This window comes from Vulpes lagopus, chromosome 6, assembly GCF_018345385.1.
Source record: "Vulpes lagopus strain Blue_001 chromosome 6, ASM1834538v1, whole genome shotgun sequence".
NCBI classification, from domain to species: domain Eukaryota; kingdom Metazoa; phylum Chordata; class Mammalia; order Carnivora; family Canidae; genus Vulpes; species Vulpes lagopus.
Window position 1 is genome coordinate 61,556,153 of NC_054829.1, and position 22,890 is coordinate 61,579,042.

At 36.6% G+C, this 22,890-nt stretch overlaps 1 protein-coding gene across 5 annotated transcripts in view; it reads right to left on the reverse strand.

The window, feature by feature from the left end:
• Positions 1-22,890, reverse strand: part of NPAS3 (neuronal PAS domain protein 3) — an 841,567-nt gene that overhangs the window by 566,929 nt on the left and 251,748 nt on the right. For all 5 annotated transcript variants that reach the window (XM_041759624.1, XM_041759625.1, XM_041759623.1 and 2 more), the window contains one exon: positions 11,777-12,021. In XM_041759624.1, the coding sequence (XP_041615558.1) occupies positions 11,777-12,021 (245 nt within the window). The remainder of the gene's footprint in view (positions 1-11,776; positions 12,022-22,890) is intronic.

Here is a 22,890-nt window from a genome sequence, read left to right on the forward strand (position 1 = left end):
TTCTGCAAACTATATACAGTAGGATTGTAAAATTTAAAAACACACTTCATTCCAGCCTTTCCTCCATCTCTGTAAAACGCTAAGATACTGGTGAAAAGGTACCAGAAGATGACATTTGATTAAGGTCTTGGTTGGTAAGTATGATATGTGACTCATACTCCTGGTTGTTTGAAATTATGGTCAGATAATACCAATATACACAAGTGTTCTGTGTCCTACATGCCATTTGGGTATTCTGTTTTAAATACTTTTCTGAAAAGAAAAACTTTCATAAGCTTGACATCTCAGTGACCACAATTCTCATTAAATGTCACCATGTTTGTGGCAATAACTATATTTATGCATAACAGATTATTCAACACTTTGCTTAAACCTCTCTCAACATGAATAATACCTCACCCTATTATTTTGCGAGCATGTATATCATTCTTGCTAGATTATAAACTCCTAGAGGGTTTAGCTTCTTTCCCTCTTTGCATTCCACACACAACCTAGTGAGTCCTGCAATGTAATAAGCACTCAAATACTTGGAGCAGGAACAGGTGAGTAAAATGAAAGAGAAATAGGATTCATTCCTGATCTCTAATGACAACAAGAGTAAAATGCTACCTACAACCTAAGAATTTATATGATATGGTAAGACTATAACCTATGAAACAAAAATTCTGAGGGAAGCATCAATTATATCCATTGTTTCAATGAATCAGCTTTTCATTTCAGATACAGCCTATTTTAAGAATGCTTTCATCTTTTTATCTCAATGAAATATCCACATATTAAAAATGTATATAATCAACTTTAAGATCTCATTATTTTAAGCATTAGCATAACATTAAGTTCCCTTAATATCCCCAAATCATCTGTGTATTTTAAGCAACCCTCTAAATTTCCTCTGCTCTGTCATAGGATACAAGTCAAGACTTTTGACATGTTAGAATCTCAAAATGTATTTTTAAATAAACTTTGTGTGTTAACCATCTCTTCTTCCTGATTAACATCATTTCAGAAATACAATTGTGCCAAACTAAATAAACAAAAATACAAGTTAGCTCTATCATGATAACAATCCTAAGAAGGAATTGCAACTTGCCTTTGGTAGTTTCTATGTAAGCTTAAGCCTCTCAATAAAATCTAGACTCACTACAGTATAAGACCAGCTGAATCAAGGCCAACTACCCCATTTTCTAGACAAACTAGGGACTAAGAAATGTCTTGTTCAGTCACAAAGATTTGAACTCAGAGTGTCCAATGCACTGACCAAGAGCATGCTATTAGTAAGGCTCTGAAGACACACTGAAATGGCTGGGATTATCAGTATCCATTGTATTTACACATTTTGCTGGATCCACTGGCCTTCTCTGCATGTATTATACCTTTATTATAGGTTCTCATAACTCCCTACAAGAGTCCCTTTCTCTAACTTCTGTCAACTTTTGAAGCAGATGTTTGTACAGCCAAAAATGTAGTGACTTGCAACAAGAAGTTTCGGTCTGACTTCCTGCTAGATGTAAATCACACAATAACACAGGCTGAACACCTTAACACAGATTTTCTGCAACTTTGGGTATTCAGTGTCCATAGGAGAGCCAATGCAGGGCATGCTAGGTTGGGTATCAACTAAGAAAATATTACTGCACCACTTTACAAAAGGTCCTGTGTGTGCCCATAGTGAGGTTCACCTGCATCTGCATCCTCATTTTCTGTCACAGCTCTCTGGAACATACTGCATTTTACACATTTTGTTATGCGATCTTCATGTCTCTTTTCAAAACAGAAAATGATAGCAATTTTGCTTTTATGCTAAAATTCTTGTAAAAACCTGGATACTATTCATCTATTTTTATTGAAGAAAGCCAATATTTTAAAGTATTTATATAAAACCCAAACTGTGTACACAGTCTGTTTTCATCATCAGTGCTGATATTCAACACAGCCTTATTTCCTAAACTGTAAAATTATATATGAGTGATGTGCTTTAATTACAAAACACTACTGAAAAATATATTTTTAAGTCTCTGTAGTGCTTTGGGAAGTGAGGACTATAAACTCACAAATTTTAATTTCCCCCCACTACTTTGTACAGTATTCACCCCTTGAGCACTTGCTCAACACCCAGTGATTGACAGTCTCAAGGGACAATGGCAGAAGAGCACAACAGTGTTACCTAATGATTGTGCTTTAGTACTTCAGTAACTTGTTCACTTTAGTAAGTGGTGAAAATTGGGCTATTCTATACAGTCTAGTCATATTTTCCCCACTTTAAGTACACATGGTCTTGGAGATAGTTATTTGCAGATAGAATTTAACCTAATTCAGCTTTACCAATCTTATTCATTCTAATCTTCATAATAACATTGTATTTCTTATATACAAACTCCAAATTTCTTATTTCTAATAATGACTTCTGACATAATGGTTATAGCTGTATCATGCCTTAAGCCCCCATTTGAATCAGAAAGACACCTAATAAATTATGTGGGCAAATCAATCAAAACAATTATTTAACTAAACTGACCAGCTGTTTGATTAGGTAAGTCAAAAATGGCTGAACAACAGTCCTTTGTAGACAAAGCCTTAATCATGTTTCTCTTTAGTAAGATTCTCTATAGAAGACTCCAAATAGCCCTAGTTTGGATCATTTGCTACATTAAATTGAGGAACCAAGGGAAAATAATAAGCCAGACTAAGCCGATGACTTGTAGGACTGTACATTTAGTTCTACCGCATTATGCACAATGCAGAGAACAATATACATCCATGGAAACCTAGCAAATTACTCACCACTGCACCCCTAGCTGGCATACAATTTAGGTATGCTGGCTATCACAGTAAGTAGATTACATGAACACACATTAGCTCTGAAGATGATAAAAACAAAAAAAAATTTTCAGAAAGCACATTACCTGCCCTTTATTGTCAATACACTTTTAAAATCAACTCAAGCCTCAACGAATTGCCACTAGTAATACGTGGCTTACCATGTGGGTTCTAAGAAAAAGTCCCTAAGCCCTTTCAATTCTAAAGCTCTTCACAGAGCTTGGCCAACTACAGTGTGCAAGTTGGATCCAGCTTGCTATCTAGGGAGAATAACCAGGATGTACAATTGTGCTCTTGTGACTCCTTATTGATGACAGTGGTCGTTTATAAACTTAGGAAAACCGTGTAAACAGTTTAATGAATTTTCTTTCTTCCATATCCTGATGGACATGGCAGCTGTCAGTTAATCACATTTCTTAAACAATACAACCAGAAAGGAAGCTCTAGAAAAGGATGAGCCTAAGAAGCCTCAACAGTGATCAGGTGAAAAAGTAGGAAACTGGGACAGAACGAGTTTCAGTTTGGGTAGAGGTCTACTTTTCTCATGTTTCTGACAGTAGAGTGCATTATAGTGCTTTAAAAAAAATAACCTTTTTATTTTGGAATAATTTTAGATCCACAGAATAGTTGCAAAGTTAGGACAGAGTTCCAATATACCCTTCTCAATTGCTTATGTAGGAGGGCACTCTCACACAGTCTCCTGTAATTTTAGTATTTAATGCCTTAAATGACTTTTTTCATTGTTATAACTCCTTTGCCTTTGAATAGCCTCAAAATATTTTGTGAATTTGAATTCCCTAACATTTGTTCTAAAAAGGGCTCATCTCTACACAGGAGCCATACATGTGCATGCATGTTCATGTATATATAATACAAATGGAAAAGGGTGTTATGGACAGCTGGTGACATGAACTGAACTTAGAAAGCAAATGCTCTTTTAAGATTTTATTTATTTATTTGACACACAAAGAGAGAGAGAACACAAGTAGGGAGAGCAGCAGGCAGAAGGAAAGGGAGAAGCAGGCTCCCCGCTGGGCAGGGAGCCCAAAGAGGGGCTATATCCCAGAACTCTGGGATCATGACCTGCCAAAGGTTAAGTCAGTGAGCCACCCAGGCACCCCAGAAATACTCTTTATTATGGAGGAACGTGTGCTGAATTGGAATTTCATAGGTCCAAACCCTACTTCCAAGTCTGTTACTGACTTTATTTATATCACTAAAGTTCTCTATCAGTTTTCTCCACACAATAGCAGGATCTGTATCTGTATGATCTTAAACCCCAAATTCTCTTGGCCTTCTTTTCCTGCCCAGGGCCTGACATTTGCTGACATATTATGGACCCAGAAAGGATGTGAAAAGCTGCATCAATCAGTATTCAAAGCCACATTAGTTTTACAGGTGGAGGTCACCACATGTTTATTAAGGCACAGCCAAGAGTTATGCACAGTATCTAGAAAGCTGTTTCTGAAAATTAAAGCCACAGTACAATTTCAATCATATAAAGCAGTCAGAGGTGACTCCTTCTTTGCTATTCCCATGAAATATTGTTATCTGCAGAGCACTGAAACTATATATTGTGCTTTGCAAGAGGTGAGAGGGCTAACAAAAACACATCAAAGAAGTCCAGCCCTAAAGAACAGGGCACATAAACTTCAAAGTCCTAAATAAGTGAGTACAATGTAGTAAGGCAATGCCGTGACTAAAATATTACATTATCAAGAACTGGTAGACTTCTTAAAATAAGTTGAATGTGACATGGAATGTAAGTACGTCCCCTATGATTTTGCCAAGAGTAAAAAGCAAATCAAAAGTATATAAAGTTTTAGACTCATATTTTTTCTTTATCATATAGTTGGCACTTGGCTTGCTTACTTTAAATTTTCACTGTATGCTATGTTATTTTTCATCTCTTTATAATAATTGTATGTTGAAAATCTTGATAATCAACAGATAAAATCTTTTAAGATAAATCAACTACATCATGTATTTTTGAACCCCAAATGCCAGGGAGACAGGATACCTCCATGTAAAGAGGAAAGACATAAAAGAGAAGGAAAAGAGAAATATTAGCAGAATAGGAAGAGATAGAGAACATGGCTTTTGAAATTACTAACAAACAGCTTTAAAAACTCCAAGGGTCTCAGGAGAAGCTAATTTGAGACAATAATTGCTAAAGCCTTTCTAAAAAAACTGGGGTTTGGGATTACCGACTAGCAATAACCCAGACCAGAATCACTCACAAAAAGAAAATTCAAAGGAGAAACTGAGATCTAGAAAGGACTTTATAACCCAAGTCACATGGTTTATCAAAAGCTTTCATCTTTCCTCCTTTCCTCCCTCCCTTCTATTTTTATTTCTCAATAAATGATAAATACCCCCAAGGCCTTATACTTTCTCTCTATGCCCCCATCTGTTGTGGGGACTTACTAAGAGAAGGTACTCAGATATTGGTTGAATGAACTTGAATTTATACACCCAAGACATGGGTTTCTTGAGACTATTGTCTTTAACCATCAACTCATTAGCCCATACATTACATGAAAGAAAAATGTTGGAAGGAGAAGGCAGTTCATCTCAGGGTGGGAGGAACCATGCCTTCTAGCTTCTACTCAATACACTGTTTATTTTCCCTTTGGTTTCACACTATTCCCATCATTCTCCCTCCATTTTTCTTCTACCTTTTTTTTTACTCTTTTCTTTCTTCATCCTAGGCTCTTAGACCCACCCACAGTTCTCATCGGCATTATTCAGCTTGCTAATAGCTATTCCAAGATATAATGTGGTACTATATAATTTTAAAATGTGATTAAAGACTTTCTTTCCTGGGCATTGTACATGGAGTTATATGGACATGCATACGAAGTCCCAGACTGTTCCCTCAGATAGCTCACAGTCTAAACATAGAGATAGGTATGGTAAGAAAAGAATTATGAGTTGATACTAAAAAACAACGGAAGACTATGAACAGTAACATTAGGAACAAATGAATAACTCTGGGGAAGGAGAGAAGAACAAGAAAGTGACATGTGAGCTGGGTGTTTAAAGATGAACAGGGATTCAGCAAAACCAAAAGAAGGAAAAGGGCATTCTAGTTAGTTGATGGGATGTACAAAGGCACAAATAAGTGTTTTTGAGGTATTCAGTATTGCTAGGGAAAGAGGATAGCAGATAGAGGGACAGACTGATGAATCCCAATGCAGAATGCAAAGGTACATGCATACCCTTTCCTCCACATCTCCACAAGCCTCCACAAAAATTGCTTAAGAAGTGTTTCACTCATCCCTTTCCCCCTTTGCCATAACCATGAAAAGAGCCTCTCCCAAATTTCTGCTGTCCCCTGACCAAGAGCAGATCCAAGCTGAAACCTGAAGAAGGAGTCAAGCCCAGGTAGAACTGTGGCAGGAAGTAAGCTATCCAGCTGAGCTCAGCCTAAATCTGCCAACCCCAAGAATGAACCATAGCAACACAAGGAGTAAAAGCGTGCTGCTGAGATGTTCTGATTGCCAGTGGCAATGGCAATGGCACTGGCAATGGCTGACTAGTACACAAGAGTATGCATATGGTCTCAGCCACCACTCTCGCAAATAAGCTTCCCCTGAATCAGTGTTTGGAATTGAGGGTAGTTCTGGATGCACAACAGTGCCAGGTGCGCTGAAAGTAATAGTGACCAGTCCAATTCTCTAACAGTGGCATGCGGCAAGAAAGCAGCAGTGCTTCTCCATGCTTCATGCTGAAGGCAGCCTGGAGTCCCCCTCTTTAGACAGCAAGGCTTTTCCTGAGAAAATGTAAAAATTGCACAGAATTATAGTCTCAGACACTTACTCTGCCATCATCAGATCCACATTTGTCAGAAAGCCCTTCATGTCTAGTGTCAGAGATGACAATCCTAGGGAAGCATGGCGATATAAACAAGACTTGTCCTATCATGATATAAATAAAATAAAGTAAAAGGTCAGTTCTTCAATGAACTTCCTTCCAAAGTCATAACTTCACTAGAAAGAGACAAAAGGATAGCAACATATAATTAAAAAGCCTTCCTGGAAGCATATCTAAGAAAAGGCAATTCTATTACATCATATTTCCACATACTAGTAAAACCTGGCACTCACTACCAAGATAAACAAGAGTGAATACTGAGAGCTCAGCTTTTGGATGGCCCCATTTCCATTTGAAGCCATCCTTGACTTTGAAGATTTTATCTATCTGTCTGTCTATCTATCTATCTATCTATCTATCTATCTATCTATCTATCTATCATCTATCTATCTATCATCTATCTATCTATCATCTATCTATCTATCTAAGAGAGAGCATGAAGGAGCATGAGTGGCAGGAGGAGTAGAGGGAGAGGGACAAGCTGACTCCGCACTGAACATGGAGACTGATGCTGGGCTCCATCCCATGACCCTTAGATCATGACCTGAGCCGAAACCATGAGTTGGACACTTAATGAACTGAGCCACCCAGGAGCCCCATGGTGCCACCCCTGATTTTGGATTAAGCTAAGTGAAACCAGAGACTAAAGCGGGGAGTTGGGCCCCCAATCTATGGAGGTAGAGGCAAGAATAGAAATCAAATAAGAAGCAAATCTCTGTCTTCCCCTATAGGGAAGCTTCTGCTCAGAACCTAAGGGTTCAGTCTGGGTACTACCATTTGCCTACACAATAAGAAAGAATGCCACAGGCTGGTGTACATGCCATGCAGATTCTAAGAAACTGCATTTTATATGTTTTTTTTTTAAATAATGAGGAATAGGACCCTTACCCCCAAGTATGAGTGTCAGTTGGTAGAAGTAAGTATGTGTCCATACACAGTAAAAATGCCAGAAGAGGAAGTGGAAAACCTTAGAGCTGCTTAGACCAAGAACAATAATCACGCAGACAGTCTTGGGTTCTCCACCTTCTATGGAAACAGAGCCATTTTTTATGAAATGCTATCTAAGTTTTAGGCATAAGCATTATGATAGTAATTCAGTGTTACTCTGAAGGATGTCCTAGATTCAGTTGCTACATATGACTGTTTTAAATGGATCCTTTAAACATGATTGCTAAAGTGTGGTCTTTGGCAAAGGATGCCTCGTGCATTCCTTAAATAAAGACCTGCAGATCTCTCCTCTCAGAGATATCAACCATTTAATTCACAATAGGAGCCTGAAAGAGTGAAGAAAAATTCTATAAACATAGTAAAGATCTTCCTTAACGTGTTCAGCCAATTTTAATCACCAGTTGTCTTGCAATATTTTTCACCTGTTTCCTTCAAGGGCTAAAAATGTCTTAAATTTTACATATCTTAGCATCATTGCCTGTCACACAGATACACAAATTGTTGTTTAAAAGCTGCAGTGCTTAAATTGAAATAAAACTTATGCTTACAGTGGTAAATATTCCTGGATTAATAGAGTTGTAGCAGATATACACCAAAATTTAACTGAAGTCCGTGATATTAAAAAGACAGAAAATTTATCTAGTTTTAGCAAATGTCAAATCAGCAGCTATTGCTTTTAAGATTAATAAAACATATAATGGTTTCTAGATAGCCTCTAAATAGAGATTACTATGAATGGAGAAGTGATTTACCAACAGTCACCACAATGAGATTTCTTTAAAGGTTACAATCATCAGTTATTTAGCTGAAACACTGCTGAGAATACCTGGTCATTTCTTGAATAATGCATAATGTTCATTGTAGATTTGATCTGTATTATAACAATACAGATATTTCTAAAATAATGGAAAAAACTATCTGTTACCTTCCAATTGCTTAACATATCATTTCCATGAAGTAATTGACTCAGGACACATTATACACTGTCACCTGAGTGTTCTTTCTGCAAGCATAACTTGTAATAATCTATACACAATGGGCATCACAAAACAAACTCATCAACCTTTATAGACTTTTAAGAAAAGATGTGAGGAATACGGGGCAGAGTGAAGGACCTTTCTGAAGCAGTAAATTAAAATGATTAAGTTTCTATATAGTTGTGTGGGACAAATTTAAATTCAAGCTTTGAAATTTAATTATTAACATGAACAACTCATCACATTAAAAAAAAAAAAAACATTGCCTACATGGTGTAAATACTTTTCATATAAATTTCCAAATGCCTTTAGGTTTATTCAAGAGACTGCTTGGAGAAGCACAAAGTATAATGTCTACCGTTTTATTGTTGGATTATGAACTGCACTTCACATGACGCTGCAGGCTATTTATATAAGCTTGTTTATCCACATGAACTTCTTCAAGGGCACAACATAGAAGACCTTAATAAATTAAAATGAATTTCTTTTGATGTTGTTTCATGAATGTTTGATCAGAATGAGTAACAGGTTTGCATTAAAGAATGGGAGTAGAGCAATAAAATATACATATATTGTACAGCAAAACCAGCTTACAGAAAGTGCCCATTGCATCCTAGCAAGTTTAGAGAGCCAGTGTAAACTGGATAGAGTCACTATGCTTACACCTTCACTATCATTCGTTTTTAGTAGCGGGAGTACACGCGTACCAAATTGGATACTCTGCTATTATCTGCGTGGAATTTTCAAAGTAATCAAATCTGTTATCTCCCTCTAGCCTCCTAAATACCCATTTTGACCTTCCCATTTCCCTCACTGACATCATCATATCCTTCCATAGCCTGAAATGGCCATGACAGCAGAGACCATATTTTATCTTTTTAATCCATCTTTATCATAAGTAGTTACAGAGTTTCACTGATTGAAGTCCACAAAGTAAAAATAAATTATCTTTTGTAGCCAAAAGCTTAGAGAATTCTGACCTATAATATTCAATAAAGGGGATGCAAATCAAATACCATTTCTAGAATCAATATGATATGATAGAGCACTAGACAGAAAGGCAAGACAATGGATTCTAGTTTTAAATTTGCTAATACTTCACTCTAAATGTTGTTTCTAGATCATTTCCCTCATCTGTAAATGAGGTTCTGCAGGAGCTATAGTTTTGCATCACTAAAAGGTCATGATTCTAAAAGCGGGGTTATCACCTCACAGGAGAATGGACAAACCATGGGACCATTTTTCTACTCAGGGAACCACCAGTACCAAGGCAGCCTATCAACTGCCAACCCCTTGAAATTAAAAAATGGAAATAAAAGATAACTGTGCTAAACAGCTTAAGACAAATCCAGTCCCTCCACCAATTGCATTTCAAAGTGAAGCCTAAGAATGTATTTTGCACAGTCTGTGACTTTTGACCTATTACACCTACCCTTATCATCTTGTATGATTCAGAATAAACATGATGACAGTCTACTGAGTACATTCTTATGGATGTGACATGCTTATTAGATTATATTCACATCTTTAGTTTGGGAAAATCTGCTACAACTTTAGCATCTGGAACATCGATTGGTACATTACTAAGTTGACATTACATTTTTACAGGAAGATGGGTTGTGAAAGGACTGCATGAGTGTGTCTTGGTTTATTGGGACTCTGCTACTGGGGACTCTGCTATTGGGACTCTGTCTATACTGACATCCTGCCCTTCTTCTCAATTTCTCAGTGTCATTCTTCTACTCTAGATCAACAATCTGTGAACTATGGCTTTTGGGCCAAATTTGGTGGCAGCTATCTATTAAGTTCCATTAGAACACAGCCACACCCTGTTGTTTACATATTGTCTATGGCTGATTTTTATGTCTCAACCCAATGGAAGGGTTGAGAGTCTCTCCAAGCCTAATATATTTCCTGTATTGCCTATTACAGAAGAATGTTTGCCCTGCTCTAAAGAGAAATAACAGTTTAAATTCTAATTTTCTTCTCCCATAAGCATAAGAAATACAGTTTGTAAGTACCAAGGTAGAGATATGAATGGATTCACACATGCATGCGTGTGTGTGCATATACATGTATATACATGTTTATATATACACATGTATATATATATGAATATATACACACATATGTAATCACATCTCTTAGCACACAATTGTAAATAATGACTGCTTTCAATCCTTAATTTTAATTTGAATCCTCTAGGAGGTTACAGCTTCCCACTAGAACCCTTTCCTACAACAGCCAAGAATACAGAGACTTCGAAGGTAGTCGTTAAGGTATAATCTCTTAATTTAAAGAACCTAGTTCCTCCCCCAGAGTTGCCTACAATTTTGCCAAATGTCCAAGTTTATGCCCACCAAGGGTCTAGATACAAGGTCAGAGCACAAGAAATTAGCAGATCTCTTAAGTCCAATGCCGTGAATAACACGCCTTTAAAGATAGAAAATCAATGGCCAACACCACATATACACCAATAAACATATGCACGCATATTCATATGCTAAGCATGCTATAAATTACTAGAAGTTTCACTAACACAAAAGAAAATACCTCTCTTACATATCAGAGTGAAGAAGACCTAAAATTTTTAATAAGTTTTAAGAGTGACTGCATCAAGGATTTGAAGGACAAATAAATGTTTATATTTAAACAATTTTTAGACAATATGTATTGAGACTTGAAACATTGATATGTGAATTGTTTTTAGTCAATAAAATCATTACTCAAAATGCCTTCTACAGTTGGACTCAGCTCCCTTCCTCTCTTTGGTTACTAAAGACAGAAAATATTAGTTCCACCCTTTAGCAAATATGGTTATACTCCACCCATCAACAATAACTTGCATGTATTAGCATAGCACAAATTAAACCCAAGAAGCACTTTAATGTAAGTCATCTCATTCTCATTTCTCTGAAAGCTTATATAAAGTGATAGAATATTTAGGCTGACAGACTTTTGGTAAATAAAAAAGAAATAGAAGAGGTTTATTTCACCTTCACATGGTGTCTTTCTCATGCAGAGTTCAGATTTCCACATTTGTATCCCTTTAAAGGATTTGATATGCAGGAAAAGAAGAAAGGATGATAGTAAACATTTTATCTTAGAGACACCTACAGACCACCATATTCCAGAATAAGCAGGGGCTTAAAACTTACCTTTTACTGATGTGTTAGGTGGAGGGCCTTCCATTCGCAAGTTCCATGGAGGGTCCCCTTGGTTAGCAAAGTCCCTCATTTTCAGATAGCTAATTGTAAGTCGAATGATGGATGCCTTGTCAAGCTGGCTAGTGATGGCTGCAGGAAGAGGCAACAACTTGGCCAATTCATAGAACTCAAAATTTTCTTTTCCCCGGCGGGAGCGAGCAGCATCTCGGGATTTCTCCTTTCTCAATGCTTGTAAACTGCAATCAATGGAGTGAAAAAGTGTTCTTTAGAACAGGTGCTTCTGACCATCAGATAGAAATTGTGTTCTTTTTGTTTCCTTTTTTCCCCAGCAAAAATCTACCAAAGTCTTTCAAATTCTAGCACCATAGTAAAATGAATTCTAGACAATGAACACTAAAACCATAAATTCTACCCCCAGACTTACACTCTATAAACTTACTTGCAATGAATAAAAAACAGTTTGCTTATTAGGTTTTCTCCTCTATTTGGCCATGTGTTATGTGTTCTTTGTTTCTAAGATCTAAAAATTACAGGTAATGCTTGCTATTATCAGCTATAAGCAACTGAAGGGATGAGACTAGTATTCATGTATCTATTCTTAGGCTAATGATTTTGTTCATTTAACTGTTATCACTATGGGATCTTAAGCTATCAAAAGCACTCTATTTTTTAAAATGTACTTCAAATGTCATCTTGGGGAACAAAGGGTAAACATCAACATTTTATTTGTTGGTTCTGTGAAGGGTGTTTATTGTGCTTCCAGCCCTCAATAAGTATCATACCTTAAGTCAGATAGAGAAAACATCCCACTGAAAATGAAGATTTACATGTAACTTTATAAATGTGCTGGTAATTGGTCGATAAGAGATAACATCAATTCTTTATGAATGAATATACATTAGTAGATGGATAGATTCTTTAAGATACTAGAGAATAAAATACATTACCCAGAAAAGTCAAACTTGAAGATAATATAAATTTAATGTTGAAAGATAAAGCCCCGTATGGGTTATTAAAATTTATAAACATTATAGACATATTACTTCACAGAAGATTCAACAGGTGGGATCCACCATTTTCCTTTTACTATTCATGTGCATTTCTGTTTGAAGTTTGCCCACATTGCTGAGGGCAGAATTGGCACAACTGAAGTTGCGTTTGAGCCTCTGACAGAAGTCCACCGATTCTGAATTGCTCTGTTTTATGTCTGACAAGAAATGAAACTGAAATCAGACCCTGATAAGTAATTGAGCAATATTTACAGTATCAAGGTACTATTAAAATCATTTGTAAGTGGCAATCTTATAGAACTCTGAAGGTGTTTTAAAATCTTTGAATCTAGCTTTCTAGTTTCCTATTATAAAATAACAAGAAAGAAAGAAACAAGCAAGGAAGGCAGACCGGAGCAATGGATCAAAATGGAAGACTCCTAACTCTGGGAAACGAACTAGGGATGATGGAAGGGGAGGAGGGCGGGGGTGGGGGTGACTGGGTGACAGGCACTGAGGGGGGCACTTGACGGGATGAGCACTGGGTGTTACTCTGTATGTTGGCAAATTGAACACCAATAAAAAATAAGTTTATTATTAAAAAAACAAACAAACAAAATGAGTTCGGGAATGTGGCTCCGATTTCTACTAGTACAATACAGACAATAACACCTCGTATTACATTATAGCATACCGGATGTTTTTCATGGTAGAAACACTGTATTCACTATAGACATTTAGAATATCTGAGGATCTACAAAATTTAAGTAATGCCATCACACTCTGGTCAAATAAATACTTGCTAAGCCAATATCCCAACCAGTTTCACTCTATTAATAAAATATTCTACATTAGTTAACTAACCAATTTCTCAGTACTAGACCAGTTAACATCATTTTCAGCATCATAGTTGTCTCAGATGACAAACCTTTGTCTCTTGAGGTCTCAAGTGATAACCTCAGGCAGAAACATCACTAATTCACAAGGAGAAAGCATGGTAATGCCATTTATTTCCCCCAAATCATAGCTGGCCTTTATGCAATTTTATAAATAGTAAACTCTGTCTTGTTGAAAATTATGGGGCAGCCCGGGTGGCTCAGCAGTTTAGCGCCACCTTCAGCCCAGGGCCTGATCTTGGAGTCCCAGGATCAAGTCCCATGTCAGGCTCCTTGCATGGAGCCTGCTTCTCCCTCTGCCTGTGTCTCTGCATCTCTCATTCTCTCTCTCTCTCTCTCTCTCTCTCTCTCTCTCTCTCCTGAATAAATAAAAAATCTTAAAAAAAAAGAAAATTAGTAAATAAAGTGAGAGATGCCTTAAAATCTGATAAACTTTAAGTATAACCAGGATCTAGGTCATCATCTAAGGACAATAGAACCATTTCTATCCCTCCCTTTATATAATAAAGGTAATATATCTAATATCACTTAGGTCAGCTGTGCCAAAAGAACTATGTCTTTTGACATGTTTTATCTACCTCTTGTAGAGTTCAGTGGTACAAGTTCAGTGCTTTGCTCCTTTTGTGTTCTTTTAATAAAAGAGTACTCCAGAAGGTGGGCTAAACTTAGAATTTTTGTTGTTGTTCAGTAAGTGACTATGATGGAGCTCTAGGCAGAGGTTATAAACTCAAGGGCTTCCTGGGTTAAGGCAGGGAATGTCAATGAGTGAAGAGGCCTGATGGTCTCTGTGGGGACCTGGAGGACAACATGCTCAGGCAAAGGGACAACATGCACAGTTTCAGGTGACTGCTGTTCTAGAGGAAGGCACACCTGGTGTTGCCAGTTTTCCAGTGCTGCTATTTCTAGAGAACAAAATCTGAATTTTTACATGGTATTTCCAATTTTATGTTATGTTTTAATTTTACATTAACTGATTAAACTTTAAAAAAATAATGCAAGCCTAATAAAATATGCCATTGGTCAATAAACAAGCAGGGATGTATTTCATAATTAGGTAAGAATTTATGAGAGGCCAATTCTGATGGTAGTCTTACATGGATGTTATATGGAACTTTCTCTTTATGTCACTCAAAGAATCTCAAATGGGCTCATTTGTCATCTACTTAATATTACTAATACTCATACTAGGAATTTCTCTGTTCAACTGAAGCAAGTAGATGATTAGGTCATTATTCTTAAATTGTTATTAATACATAGGCTTATCAATAATTTAAGGGAAAAAGAAACCAGTTCTATAGGGGAGGAGGTAAGCAAAGCTCAAGATCACAGGGAGAAGTTCAAGGAGCTCCAAAAGCTACATAGAGGAGAAAGGGATTCCTATTTCCACTCCAGGAAGAAGAACACATGGACATTAATGTCTTTGGATGCCTTGCCCAATCAATGTTCTCTGATACTTGAGTTCTCTAAAATATCACTGGGCAGAATTTACTTCATGTGCTCCTGAATCACCTTCTTGTTGTTTTTCTTCTCTCCATCCGTACACTTTTTTTTAAAAATCTCTAACACTCTGTGTCACCCTACTGGAGTAATTGCCTTGGCCATAATCTTAATAACAAGGGTTTCTATGACTCCCACATCACAGCATTATACAGACATCATAGTTCAGAAGACTTTCAACATGACAGTACTATGTTTATAATAAATAGTAATTGGTTTTGAGGGAAATATCAATAAAATTCAGTCAAAGAATTATAAAGGTTATAGAATGCTGCTAGAATAGATTAAGCCAAAGACCTGAAGGTAACAACACAGATTGTGGATTAATCTTATACCTGCTTTTGTGAAGTAGAGCAGTTGTAAGTAATTCTCAAATTGAAATAAGGACTACATGAAGACTTAAACTGTGTATTTGTAAATTCTGTTCGAAACCAAAAATTATCATTGTACTTCTCGAATTCCAAAAAAGGAATGGAATGGTTGTATGTGAATAAAATGTAAGGTAGTGGAGTGCCTGGGTGGTTCAGTTGGTTAAGTGCCTGGACTCGTGGTTTGGGCTCAGATCATGATCTCATCAGGCTTGTGAGATGAAGCCCTGGGTCCTGCTTGTGCTCAGCAAGGAGTCTGCCTAAGATTCTGTTTCTCCCTCTGCCACTCTCCCATTTGTGCACAAGCATTTCTCTCATAAATAAATAAATTAATTAATTAATTAATTAATTAAATGTTATGGTGCTAATCTCTGCCATATAAAAAATGATTAAACTTCAGATTGGCAGTAAGTTACTCCCTGAGTCCAAACTTCCCACTGCTCTCACGTTCTCTCACATAGTCCTTGGATAACTAGAAAAAGAGACTCTTCCTTAATCCTCAGCAAATCAAAAATTCAACTCTCTTTGATGACGATATCATCATCCTCACCAGTAATTACCAACAACAACCAAACAACAAAATCAACAATTTCCAAAGATATACACAAAACACACATAAATACATATATATATCTACACATACACACAAATGTATTTTTAATTGACTTGCTTGTAAATAAATTTAGAAGTCATATAAAAAAATTGTGTCTATATTTTGGGAAGACAGTAAATGATTTTCAGAATCTCCAAAGGGCTTCTTCACAACCAAAAGGGCAATGATCGGGATCCCTGGGTGGCGCAGCGGTTTGGCGCCTGCCTTTGGCCCGGGGCGCGATCCTGGAGACCCGGGATCGAATCCCACATCGGGCTCCCGGGGCATGGAGCCTGCTTCTCCCTCCGCCTGTGTCTCTGCCTCTCTCTCTCTCTCTGTGACTATCATAAATAAATAAAAAATTAAAAAAAAAAATTCAAAAGGGCAATGATCTATTATCTAGAATTTCCTCTTATAAAACTTAAAAGTTGAATCCCCTACTCTTTTTGTCAGTGATGTTGCCATAATTAACTTTCCTTAACAACCATCCCTGGTTAAAATAATATTAATGTAGATTTCTGTTTAACACTTGGCAACAGGGGCTCCTGGGTGGCTCAGTAACTGACCATCTGCCTTTCGTTCAGGTCATGACCCCAGGGTCCTGGGATGGAGTCCTGCATTGTGCTCCCCACAGGGAACCTGCTTCCTCCTTTGCCTATGTCTGCCTCTCTCTGTGTGTCTCTCATGAATATATAAATAAAATCTTTTTAAAAATGGCAACAAATTTTATATGTTTTTGAAGTTATACCTTTAACTATAGATAATAAGTAATAAAAATTATTAGTAATGAAGAGTTAGGGGACAGCACTTATTGAATGTAATTCTTTTAATACTCTCATATATTTTAAGTTCCTTGATAAGTTATGTGTTTTGTGGAAAGAGTCCTGATGAAGGAATTACAAGACCCATCCTGGCCATTCATAGGCATTGTGATTTTAAGTAACAAAGCTGAGCCTCAATTTTATCATTTTACAACATGAGGATTACAAACCAATCTCCTGGGACCACTGCAATGGCTCATATGATAGTTTCCAAGGTAATATATGGTAAACTATAAAACAGTGAACTTCTTCGACAATTCTGAATTTAAAAAATTAAGATAGGTTGTAAATTTTAAATATGGAAGGGTCTACTTCAGAGTTTCCCAACAAAGAAGAATTTTAAGAAGTTGGAAAGACTTAGGAACGTTGAAAATATACTCAACCCATCCTTAAACTTTCTTGGAAGCCACAGGGGTTCATGGTGTGGGCTCTGCAGCCAGACTGTGAGTATTCACACCATCATACAGTTACTATCCCCACAACCTTCTCTAGGTCTCTCCATCTCTTTAGGCCTCAATTCCTTTATCTGGAAAACAGACATGATTATAGTTCCTACTTCATTATATTCTTTATACTAATTGAACTAATAAGTGTAAAGTGAAAAATTCCTGTCATATGGTAAACAGTATCTAAGTAATAACTATTACTATAATAATCATAAAACTTATTTGGGGAAAAAGCCCAACTGTTTGAACCCTAGTGCCACATCTGATTACCACCCTCTTTCTCTATAATTTTTATAATAATTTTATTTGACTAAGCTTCTTTTATACAATCTTTTTCCCCCCGAGTCGAGGTACAGCATCCATAATTCTAAACACCTGTTTGCTTTCTTCATTTGTCCTCTCAAACTTCTTTCTCCATCGCCACTTACGACTTTCACTTTAGTCAGTTTAATTCCACATGTAGTGACAAGTAGAATCAAACCAAAGGGAATAAAATCAGAGACACCTTGGTGACTCATTGGCTAAACATCTGCCTTCGGCTCAGGGCATTGATCCCAGACTCCCAGGATCAAATCCTCACAGCAGACTCCCTACGTGGAGCCTGCCTCTCCCTCTGCCTGTGTCTCTGCTTCTCTCTGTGTGTCTCTCATGAATAAATAAATAAAATATTTTTAAATAAATAAATAATAAAAATTAAAAAAAAAAAAAGAAATAGGGATCCCTGGGTGGCGCAGTGGTTTGGCGCCTGCCTTTGGCCCAGGGCGCGATCCTGGAGACCCGGGATCGAATCCCACATCAGGCTCCCGGTGCATGGAGCCTGCTTCTCCCTCTGCCTATGTCTCTGCCTCTCTCTCTCTCTCTGTGACTATCATAAACAAATAAAAATTTAAAAAATAAATAAATAAATAAATAAATAAATAAAGTTTCAGCTGCAGAAATGGCCCCTCCCCCACTACAGGTTAGGCAGCCAGGAAGGGAGGGGCATGTTCAGTAACCTTTGTTGGTGACAACCCTTAAACAGACTATTTCTTATAAACTCTTTTCATGTTCCCTAAAATCATGATTATCACATTAAGTTCTCTTTGATGCCTCTCTCAGCATATCTTCCACATTTGCAGAAGGTAGAGGTTAAATGCATGGATAGTGGAGGCACAATGCCTGTATTTAAATCCTGGCTCTAGAACTTAACTGATTATGTAGCTTGAGCAATTTATTTAGTTTTCTGCCTCAGTTTCTTTCATCTGTGAAATGGGATGATATTACTATCTGATTCAAAAGGTTCTTGTTGAGATTAAATTAAATGAATTAATTTTTATAAAATATTTAAATGGTGCCTAACACAGAGTAACACGAGTATTATTAAATGAAGACCTAAACTTGACTCACACTGATTGTTCTATGGTTTGAGGTCCATAATACTCATTTATAATGTATACACTGTTCTCACCAGTATGATTTCTAGTCACTGGTTCTGACATATCACACTGCATACTTTAAGCAAAATAAAACTCCTTTACTGCAAAAGATACTTATTTTTCATTACTGTCTTCCTTATGCCTAAGTCTGTTGTATCACGGCTATATTCAATTTTTCAAATAAAACATATATTCCATTAGTGAATGGTTAAAGATTCAAATCAATGATTTTCTTACTAGGAGTAACAAGTGGCCATTTTTTAATTCACTAAAGTAGAAAAAATGGCACTCAATTGCAAGACAAGCAATTGTGTGTGTGTATGTGTGTATATATATATATATATATATATACAACAATATACAAACAGTTGTTAAGGGGATGAATTACTCAGGAGAATTGTGACAACTTCTATAAAAACTTCAAAATTGCAATGATAATTATTGGTCAGAATGATTTTATGAATACTCCCAGTAGAAAGGTGATCTTTCAAAATATTTTTTAAAAACTCATAAATTTAGAAATTCTCCTTGATGTCAGACAAACCCCAAATCCAGGACCATGGAGAGCTCACCCATACTGCCTGGTGAGTGGGGTAATGTACCAGCGGCATTTGCTGCTTTAGCTTCTATCCTGGGGACAAGGCCAAATAATGAAATTATTTGCAAAAGGTAACCTCCCCCAAAAAAGGTAAAAAGGAACAGAAACTGCGACTATCACAAAGCCAATATTACGGAATTGACTCTGTTTTTGCAATCTCTCTGAAGCTGCCATAGAACTGGATAAAGATGTCAATTATTTATTGGGCCACTTGTCCGTGGTGGAGAAAAAAAACAGATAACTTTGCACTTGATGACTCCTTAAATTAAAAGTGGTAAGTTATCCTTTGTGGCTTATCAAATTTAGCTTTGCAAAATTGATTACTTTGATTTCCTACTTTGCAGAAATAGTTATGAAGATTATGAAAATACTATAACTGGAGATCTACAGAGGATAACAAGGAGCAAAATAATTGTCAGAGAGTAACAACAAAAGTAAGTCAAGGTAAACGTTTCTTCCTCTCTGGTGACTTCTTAATAGCTAGATATTTGTCAGTTCTTTTTATATAATTTAGAATTGTATTTGTGGAACAGCTCCCGATCAGGACATTATCAAAAGACTCACTACATCTACATGAAAATCCTCTCTCTCGGACTCAGTTTTAACACCTTCATGTAAACTTTTAGAATACAATAACCAGTCCCTATAAAAGAACACAGAAGATTTTGGTCCTCTAACTGTAAGGGATGGGGAAAGGTAGAGTCAGAACCACTTTAAATTTTGCCTTTTAAAGTACTTCTAAGAAGGCAGAAAGGCAGGTTTTTATAGATTTTCCTACTTGTTTTGCTTAGGAGAACCCAGCACTACAGACTTCTACTATTTATCAATTAATCTGGCATGCAGCCTCAAAGGAAGAAGGTCGACCTGTATTAAAAATGCAGCCATCAAAAATTCATCAAAGGTTTCAGCATTTTAACTCATGAACCTTTGAACAACTACATACTTGTCAGATCTCTGGTCATAGTTAATGGTGAAATCTATAGTTACTCTAGTACCTACTCCTGCCCTGACATGAGCAGAATGAGGAGGATTCCCAAGGAAAAAGTTAAGATTCTACAAGCACTGCTTGCCTTTCTTTCATTACTTTCAATAAAATGGCCCAAAACACATTGCATCACCTGGAGTTCAAAGTCCATCAAATCAACCTACTGCAAAGAAAAAAAATCTTTCAAGAGTATTTTTCCTTATGATTGTAAATATCACCTTTCTCACAAGGCAATATAATTGAGAAATGCATAAACAGCTATTATCTAGTAGGATTAAGTACTACATAGCTCACAGATTGGAGTCTTTTAATGCTCTCCAAGAAAAGGTAATAATTTCAGAAACCCTCCTTTAGTGTGTAAAGAACACAGTATAGTATATGTTGGAAATGAAAACTGGAACCTTCCAGTTCAAGGTAAGAACTCTGCTGCTTAACTAATGCACTGCTCATAGCTGTCATCATTAATTTATGTTAGCCTCTGTAAACATCAAGAGTATAATAGGCCAATTTCACAACTAAATATAGATGCACATTTTGCCCTTATATAAATGGCAGATTGCTGCTGTAGATCATCGCTGCAGCAACACATCAGTAAAGATGCACTGTTTGATGGTCTGATGCTCACACAATATATAAAACCAGTTGTAATGGTTGTTTGGAAGCAAAGTGTAACATAGCAGCAAAATTTCATTTGTTCCACAAACTCAGGATATATTAAGCTTGGCTGACAAAGACTGTTTGATGTGCTAAATCAGTTTGACCTTCATTCTTGCTTTATTTTTCTCATTTAACATGTGGAATGACCATTATTTTTCCCCATATGAGAAAATATCATGAAATTGATGGCTTTAAAAGAGTACCAAAAAATCGGCAACTGCTAACATTTGAGAAAGTATCAAAATTAAGATGCATCCTTAAAATTTTTAACTAAGATATATTCTGATTGAATAACCATGACCCATTTTTGACTTGTAGTAAAATAGATCAAAAGAGTAATTAGAGCCATTCAACTGAGTGCCTTCCCTCATCTTCAGAAAATGCCTTGTGTATGTTTGAACTTAATAATTAAATTAATTGGTTTTAGCCAATGAGCGTTTTTATTCTTAACACTTTAAATAAGAGGATTTAATTCCAGAATGAGTCATTAGAATAGTAATAAAGAAAGCTGAGAGGTCTGCACAATCCTTTTCAACCAATGTTCACCTTGATTCAAATAATCCTTGAATGAACCACAGCAAGACCAAACTATTCATTGTATGCTTTGGTGTCTGCCAAAAACCTCATGAATCAAAGTGTTTTGTTCTTCATTTTCCCCCAGAACTTTAAGCTGTACAACTGGCAGTTCCATAATAATGGAAAAACTGTGGCTTTATCAAGTAATTTCTCTCCACCCAATAAAGAGCACTTTACCTTGGAGCAACTTGTATATTTCACACCTTAAATTTCTATTTACCAAATCAGCTAATCACTTCACAATTGAACTCAGAACAAAAAAAAAATTATCAATTAAAGTGGTTGAAACTCCTGCAAATTATCATTTAGGAATGAAGTAATTGCTTTCATCAGGGCAGAAAAGCCCGCCAGAACAGAAATGTCACTTTAGATTAGTGTTCTCACTCCTGAAGCTATGGATGACACAGCTGATATAAGACTAAATGCCAAGACCAATCAATTGCTTTTGTGGCTCTGCTCTGAGCGGCTGTAAAAGGGGCCATTTTCTAGGATCTACTCTTCATTATAGTAAATGCTATCTCCTTGGTAACATAATTCCATTTCTCATAAATTCTGTCTGAGAGCATTGTCCTAACAATGGATGTTTGTGGAAAAGAATGCTGTTGGTTTAATGCACAGAATTAAGTGTGAATGGCTGTCAAACTGCTATAGTTTACTAGTTCTTAAACATAAATTGAAGTCTTATACATTAAAAAGAATTCTTAGGGAGAAACGAATGTCCGGAACAAGGGTAAGATATTGTATTTGAAGGCTCTGTGCTAGCGGTTTAGAATTTTGACTATTCTAGTATTTATCTGTCCTGTACATTAAATCAGTCAGCTCACACCAGAGGTGGGTGAACACTTCACTTACTTTCTCAGCAGTGTAGTTTGCAAATGTGAAACCTCAGAAGCAAATATGGACTCATTAGGCAACTGCATGCGATTTGTGAATAGCCACAACTGTGTTAAAAGAAAAAAAAAAGTGTTCTTTGAGCTGAGCCCTTCCTGGAAAGCATCCAGATCTTAATTTATATTGTTCATCCTCCTGAAGTTACAAGAATCTGGATTGCAGGCTCCAATTAAAAGGAAATTGAAGCAGCTAATATAGTGAGAAAGCAAGCAATTCCCTGCACTGTTCTCTTCAGGTCTGAAGTTTAGAAAGAGATTCAGGATCACGGGTCTTTGCCCAACATGGGATAAAGGCTTTCTCATCCTGGTGAGCACACATGTGTAACTTCCATTAACAGTAACAGGAGTCGTGAGCACACATTGAGAGGAAAGCCT